Source organism: Tupaia chinensis, unplaced genomic scaffold (genome assembly GCF_000334495.1).
Source record: "Tupaia chinensis unplaced genomic scaffold, TupChi_1.0 Scaffold000067_1, whole genome shotgun sequence".
Classification (NCBI taxonomy): Eukaryota; Metazoa; Chordata; class Mammalia; order Scandentia; family Tupaiidae; genus Tupaia; species Tupaia belangeri.
Window position 1 is genome coordinate 631,033 of NW_006159526.1, and position 7,647 is coordinate 638,679.

Genomic DNA, 7,647 nt, shown 5'->3' on the forward strand with positions numbered 1-7,647 from the left:
TTTTTTTTTTTTTTTTGAGTTTCGTTTTTGTTTTGTTTTGTTTTGTTTTTTGAAGAGGTTTTTGCTCTAGGGCACGTGTGCTCGCCCAAAAGAGAGAGACAGAGAGACAGAAAGCAAGAAATCACCCCCCAGGGGGGATGGCCACACCGCAATCCCTTCTCCTCTGTTCTCCTCTTGGGATCTTGGGCATACATGCAAACGCGCCTAGCGTGAGTTTTAAGTCACTGGGCCTGGGACTTGAACCGCGGTCAACTACATGGGAGTCCAGCAACATAGCCATTACACTAACTGCTGGTCCCTTTTTTTGAGTTTTTGTCACAGGGTATATGTACTCACCAGAGATAGAGAGCGAAAGTAATAAATCAGCCCCCACCCCCTCATTGCAGGGGGATGGCCATGCTGCAATCCCTTCTCCTCTTGGGATCCTGGCCACACATGCGCCTGGTATGATTTTTAAGCCGCTGGGTCCAGAACTTGAACCATGGTTGGCCATGTGAGAATCCAGCACCTTAACCACACCATCTGCTAGCCCCCATCGTGTTTAACAATTTTTAAAAAGTGAAATTAATACTAACTTAATTTCCATTGGTCCCACGGTGTGGTGGTGAAGGCAGCCAAATCCCACATGCCTAACTGCGTGGTTCGAGTCCTAAACCTGGTGGCTTGAGAAACACCAGGCATGTGTGAGTGCGTGCCCAAAACCCGAGAGGAGGCAGAAATGGAAGAGACTGCAGTGTGACCACACCCCACAGGGGGCGCTTTTTTCCTCTCCCTTCCTCTCTTTGGTGAGCACATGTACCCTCTGGCACAAACAGCAGTAACCTGGCATGTCTAAAACATTATCCTTCCAACACATACCCAGTTTAAAAACCCTGAGTGAGCTCTTCTACACCCTTCCATGAAGTCCCTGGCACCTGGTGTTTTGCACTCAGCTCTAACCAGCCCTAGTTCCCATGCTCTATAGCCACATGACTGGTGGCCAGCAGGACTGGAGCTGCGTGGGGACCTGCCCTCACACAGGCTTACTGGGTCAATGACCAGCGTCGAGCTTCGTGATGAGACAGGAGGCCGGAGGGCTGGGCCACACCGTGGGCATTGGCACCTAGCATCAGCACTTCCAGAGGCTGGCTCATGTCCCTTAGCGCTCGTGGACACGCCTCCTCTGAAAGCGCTCCCCAGGCCCTGTTGGCACTTTGCTGTCTGCCTAGTGCTGCCCCTCCAAGTGCGTACCTGTCGCCATTCCTGCGCGGTAGTCTTTGTGCTATAATAAAAAGGAAATTGCAGGAGCCAGCAGATGGCGTAGCGGGTACATCGCTGGACTCCCACATGGCCGAACGTGGTTTGAGTCTGGACTTGGTGGCCTCACTTTGAGTCTGGACTTGGTGGCTTCAAAATCATGCTGGGTACGTGTGCATGTCTGCCCAAGATCCCAGAAGGAGAATGGAGAAGGGATTGTGGAGTGATCCTCCCCTCAAGGAGTGATTTCTCACTTTCCCTCTCATTGTCTCTTGTCTCTCTGGCAAACACACACACCCCAAGGAAAAAAATTTATTTAAAAAAAGGCAAATTGCAGCTTGAGCCTGGCGGCAGGGCCAGGGTTTGGGACCTGTGTCCCCGAAGCAGAGTGGCGGCCATACCAACCAGGCAGCAGCCCACGCCCAGGGATGCACCAGACGCCAGTCTGTGGCTGTTTCCAACCTCTCTGGCCTCAGCCTCCAGGAGGCCCAGCAGATTCTCAGCAACTCCAAGCTGAGCCCCGAGGAGGTCCTGGAGAACTATGAACACTTGTTTGAGGTGAATGACAAGCCCATGGGGAGCTCCTTCTACCTGCAGTCCAAGGTGGTCCGCGCAAAGGAGTACCTGGATGAGGAACTCAGAATCCAGGCTCAGGAGGACAGAGGAAAAGGCCAGGCGCCCAAAATGTGACAGTTTGACACTCCCCTTACCCCCACTGCCTCTAATTTATAGATTGATAATAAATATCTCTTCTGCATTAAAAAAAGAAAAAAGCAAATTGCAGAATGGTTAAGGTGCTGAACTCCCATATGACTGACTACACTTCGAGTTCCAGGCCTGGCAGCTTTTATTTGGATAGGACCAGCAGTTGGTATAATGGCTATGTTGCTGGAGTCCCATGTAGTCGACCACGGTTCGAGTCCCGGATCTGGTGGCTTAAACTCAGCCGGGCACGTATGCGTGAATGCCCAAGATCCCAAGAAGAGAATAGAGGAGAAGGGATTGCAGCGTGGTCATCCCCTTGGGGGGTGATTTCTCACTTTCTGTCTCTCTGTCTCTGTCTGGCGAGCGCACGCACCCTATAGCAAAAACCTCTCCAAAAAAAGAAAAAGAAAAAAAAAGAGTTTTTGTTGTTGTTTGAGAGGTTTTTGCTATAGGGCGTATGCACTTGCCAGACAGAGAGAAAGAGAGATAGAGAGACAGAAAGCGAGAAATCATCCCCCAGGGTGGGTGGCCACACTGCAATCCCTTCTCCTCTATTCTCCTCTTGGGATCTTGGGCATGCATGCACACGCGCCTGGTTTGAGTTTAAGCCAAGTCTGGGACTTGAAAACCGTGGTTAACTACATGGGAGTCCAGCAACATAGCCATTACACCAACTGCTGGTCCCTTTTTTAGAGTTTTGTCTTAGGGCATCTGCTCTTGCAAAGGAGAGTGAGGGAGTGACAGAGTCCCCAGTTCTAGGACTCGAACCATGGTTGGCCATGTGGGAGTCTAACAATGTACCCACACTACAGCATCTGCTGGCCCCAGTGGCTTGCTTTTTCACTTTCTCTCTCTCTCTAGTGAGAGCATGTGCCCTATAGCAAATTAAAAAAAAATAAAATAAATACAATTAAGGAAGTAATTATTTTTGTAAAAGGGCAAAATGAGCAGCCCCACCTGGGGAGGCTCGGAGTTTACATCTGGAGACCTTCCAAGCACCCTGGCACGTGCACGCCCAGACCCAGGGCTGGCTAAAGGCTGGCGTGAGACACAGTTGGGGGTGCTGTCTCTACCTGTCTCTCTCATGGAAGAAATAAAAATATTTGTCTATTAAAAAACTAATAAATAAAAGCAAACTGTAATTCTGACATCTCAGGGTAAAAGCCAAAGCCCTCAGGACCAGCAGATGACATGTTTACATTGCTGGATTCCCCCTTAGTTGGCCGCAGTTCGAGTCCGGGACATATCAACTTAAAACTCACGCCAGGCGGGTGTGTGGGTGAGCCCAAGATCTCAAGAGGAGAATGGAAAAGGGACTGTGGCATGGCCATCACCCCTGGGGGCTGATTTCTCGCTTTCTCTCTGGCGAGCACAAACACCCTATAGCAAAAATCTCTCTTAAAAGAAAAAAAAGCTGGGGCTTCCAGGTGGTGTGGTGGTTAAGGGCACCAGATTTGCACAGGGCCGACCGCAGTTCAAGTCCTGGACCTAGTGAGTCATTTACTTTCTCTCTCACTCTATCCCTCTCTGGTCAAATTAAGTACATAAAATAAATCTTTTTTTTTTTTTTTTTTTAGGTGTTTTTTATAAGGGGCCTGGCGCAAAGAGACAGAAAGTGAGAAATCACCCCCCAGGGGAGATGGCCACGCCGCAATCCCTTCTCCTCCATTCTCCTCTCAGGATCTTGGGCACGCACGCAGACGCGCCCGGTGTGAGTTTAAGCCACCGGGTGTGGGACTCAAACCGCGGTCGACTACATGGGAGTCCAGCAACATAGCCATTACACTCACTGCTGGTCCCTAAAATAAAATCTTTTAAAAAAAGAAAAGCCAAAGCCCTCACCACAGTCAAGTTGCCCTCACCTCCCTCCCTCTCTCCCTGACTCGTCTGGGCCTCCTCGTCCTGCTCCTTGGACCTGGCCCACAGTGTTCTTCCCCCACAGCTCTATGGCTGCTTGCTCATTCAGTTTAGGCCTTCACTCAGTGTCACTGGCCACTTATTTTTTAATCTGCAACTTTCTTCAGAATTCTGTGAAGTGACTACCAAATGGTGTGGTGGTTAAGGGGCTGGACTCCCACGTAGCTGACTCTGAGGTTTGAGTCCTGGCCCCAGCAGCCTGAAAATCATGCCAGGTGCATGTGCATGTGTGCCCAAAATCCTGAGAGGAGAACGGAGGGCTGCATTCAGGCCTGCAGCATGACCATCCTCCCTGAGGGGTGACTGCTCACTTTCCTTCTCTCTGTCTCTCTCTGGAGAGCACACACGCTCTAACAAAAACCTAAAAACAGAAGAAAGTAACAGTTGTTATAGCAGGCCTGAGACCGTAAGCCCTCGACAGCTCTGCTCGCACTTTGTCCTTGGCTGGCATCCGGGGACCTGGATCCTGGGGGGCTCTTCATACCCCATCAGGGCGGCTCACTACATCTGTTACAGGTGACACACCTTATGCCAAGCACCTGTTCTCCTGGGAGTGGAATTTTGGTTCATGGTATACACAGGGGCTGCTGCCCCAAGAAAAATCCTGGATGCCAAGGCTCTCATGGGCTTCCCTGGTTGACACCTCACATAGGTTGTCATGATTCGCTGCTTGAGGCAGCTTGTTCTGTCTGAGTGCACTGAGAGAGGAAACTAAGAAGTGTGTGACTAGTTTCATTTTTCTAAAAAATTTGCCAGAGGGCACATGTGATTATCAGAGAAACAGAACGTGAGGAAGCGTCACCCACGGGGAGGGTCGTGTTGCAGTCTATTCGCCATCTCTCCTGCCCCTCAGGGTTTGGGGTAAGCATGTGTGTTTCTCAAGCTGCTGGGTCCGGGACTCGAACCGCAGTTGGTTATGTTGGCTCCATTCACCTTAAATATCAGGCCACCAGCTGGCCTTGGTTTCCTCTTGACTTTACCCCATGAGCCTCTTCCTTTTGCTGATTTTGCTTCTATCCTTTCACAATAATAAATCACAGCTGTTAATACAAATATTGAAATGACCATCAAATCTGGGGGGTGTCCTCGGGGCCCCAACACTCTCCCTTCCCGTCTCCTCAGCACTCACCAGCATTTGGCGTCCTGTGACATTACCAACATACCTTGCACGTCACCTTTCCCACAGCCCCTCCCCACTCGTCTTGGTCTCGGCAGTGTCCTTGGCATTCCCTGAGACCCACAGAAGACCCCGGGGCACCATTGCTGAATGCTACAACCGTAACAGCTTTATTTCCAAAGGGCGACTCCCTCCCTGTGCTTGTGATGGGATGGGATCTTCGGCCTGAGCAGCAGAGCCATGCAGGGCGGGGTGCACAGCAATGGGGCAGCTGGCCCAGAGGCGGGCAGGTCCTCGAAGATGCCTCACACAGGTTCCATCTGCAGCTCCTCCCCGTCCACAGCCTCGATGTGGTGGAAGGCGGCATGGGAGCCGATGACCACCAGAGTGGCTCCTACAGAAAACCGCAGCTCGAGACCACACTCTCTTGCCTGGTCCCCACCACCCACCCAGGCCTCCCCCCGGCCCACCCAGACTCTGTACTCACCCAGGACCCAGAAGACGGCCGAGCCTGCACCAGCCAGCCAGAAGAAGGGGAAAGAGATGCCTCCGGCCAGAGCGTACTGATGGGCTGGGCTCACCTCTCGGCCTGGGGGCAAACGGCACTGTAGCTGCTTGGAGCGTCCTGTGCTTGCTCCCAGGGTAACCCCTACCACTGGCATCAGAAGCTGCAGGAGCCTCCAGGTCTAACCCAGACTCCTCACGCTAAGGCCTTCCAGGTCCTGACCCTAGCCTGCTTCCCTGATACCCCCACTGTCCTCTGGAATCAGCTGCACACCTTCCTCGGCCCCTGCCCTGGCCCTACAACACCATCTCTCCCAGGAAGCACCTAGTCTCCACCCCCCAGCGGGTCCTCTTGGCCTAGTCTGCACCAGGTCAATGCAGACCCAGAGACTCAATCTGGGTGCCCAAGGGCCAGTCTGGTCTGTGGCTGGTTTGTTGTTGTTGTTGTTGCTGTTGTTGTTTTGGGGGAGAGGTTTTTGCTATAGGGCGTGTATGCTCGCCAGACAGACAGAGAGACAGAAAGCGATAAATCACCCCCCAGGGAGATGGCCACGCCACAATCCACTCTCCTCCATTCTCCTCTCAGGATCTTGGGCACACATGCACATGCGCCCAGCGTGAGTTTTTTGTTTTGTTTTGTTTTTGTTTTTTCTTTTTCTTTTTTTTTTTGGAGAGGTTTTTGCTATAGGGCACGTGCGCTCGCCAGACAGACAGAGAGACAGAGAGACAGAAAGTGAGAAATCACCCCCCAGAGGGGATGGCCACGCCACAATCCCTTCTCCTCCATTCTCCTCTCGGGATCTTGGGCACGCATGCACACGAGCCCAGTGTGAGTTTAAGCCATTGGGTCCAGGAAAAGAACCGCGGTCGACTACATGGGGGCCCAGCGACATAGCCATTACGCTAACTGCTGGTCCCTGTGGCTGGTTTTTGAGATTTTTCACAAGAATCTGATTTGTGACAAACTGAGTAATTCTGCATAAAAACAAAACATTGGCCTCTCACAGGAGATCATCAGATTGGCTCTGCATGCTCTGGGCAGGGCAGAGCCGGAGCCAAGTCCAGGCTATGCTGTAGGTGTGTCCTCCATGTCAGCTCACCTCGTCGCGCACACATGGTGCAGGCCCCCGGAGGACCCCGTTTTAGGTCTATTGGAATGAGCCTAGCTGTCTTACTCCCCTCCAAACCCTCAATTTCCCCTGGGTGGATTCCCTCTGATATCTTATCTTCCCAGTGGCACCTAGTAGCAGTCTGGGACCGCATAAGTTACCGGCCTCCAGCTACCCCTCTCTGAGAAGGTCCAAGACATTGCTAGTCTCGCCCCAGAAAGCAGGAAGTGGGGAACCAATGTAGGCAGAGTGCCATCGCCACCTGGTGTCCACTGTGAGTAACTGCAGTTTTCCACAGAGACAAGGGAGGAGAGTGGAGTGCGTTGCCCAAAAGTCCGTTTAAAGGACAGGAGCCAGGTGAAGGAGGGATTCCAGAGTACCTCATTCTGGGTCTGGGGGACAGCAACTGCGGAGGGCTGGCTAGGTGGGAGCACCAGGTGTATCTGAACTGTAAGGGATCAGGATGGGGAATCTAGTATACACCCAGGCTTGAGTAGACTTGTATTCAGAGGGCGGTTTGGGATCTGAGGGCTGCATTCCAGGAGAGCAGGATTGGAAGGGCTAGGGGTCTATATGGAAAGGGATCTCTTACCAAAGAGCATGAGCTTGGACTGCAACGTGCGCAGATACAGAATGTAACAGGCGCCGAAGAAGACAGCCAGCGCCACCAGCAGCATGGGCGACGTCGCCCTGGAGGAGGCATGCAGGAGGTCAGTCAGCTGGGTCGGCCCGGCCAGCACACCCTGGCCTTCACACCAGCAAGGAGCAGGCTACATCCCTGAGGCCAGGGAAGGCCGTTCACATGTGGTCACAAGGCATCCAGGTCAGGCGGATGTGTGTGGGGGGGCGGTAGGAATCTGGCCCTTTAGTGACAAGGTCTGGCAGCGCGAACCAGTGCGGGGCGGGCCCCCAGCCTCCGGGGGCGGGGCTGGCAGTGAGAGGCGAGGCCATCTAGGGGCGGGGCCTAGCGGTGAGAGGCGGGGCCAGGCTGTGAGGGGCGGGATGAGCTGGGGGCGGGGCCTGGCGGTGAGGGCGGAGCCGGCGGAGAGGCGGGGCCAG

The 7,647-nt window shown here is 53.1% G+C and overlaps 2 protein-coding genes across 2 annotated transcripts in view; one reads left to right on the top strand and one right to left on the bottom strand.

The window, feature by feature from the left end:
• The window catches only part of LOC102475016 (mitochondrial import inner membrane translocase subunit TIM16), a 21,017-nt gene extending 19,091 nt beyond the window's left edge, over positions 1-1,926 (top strand). The window contains exon 2 of the mRNA XM_006142134.1: positions 1,624-1,926. Within this exon, the coding sequence (XP_006142196.1) occupies positions 1,624-1,926 (303 nt within the window). The remainder of the gene's footprint in view (positions 1-1,623) is intronic.
• A 3,196-nt stretch (positions 1,927-5,122) lies between these two features.
• RABAC1 (Rab acceptor 1) overlaps positions 5,123-7,647 on the bottom strand; it is a 3,327-nt gene continuing 802 nt past the window's right edge. The window contains exons 3-5 of the mRNA XM_006142000.3: positions 7,181-7,278; positions 5,463-5,564; positions 5,123-5,369 (exon numbers count right to left, since the gene is read on the bottom strand). Of these exons, the coding sequence (XP_006142062.1) occupies positions 5,281-5,369; positions 5,463-5,564; positions 7,181-7,278 (289 nt within the window). The 3' untranslated portion in view covers positions 5,123-5,280. The remainder of the gene's footprint in view (positions 5,370-5,462; positions 5,565-7,180; positions 7,279-7,647) is intronic.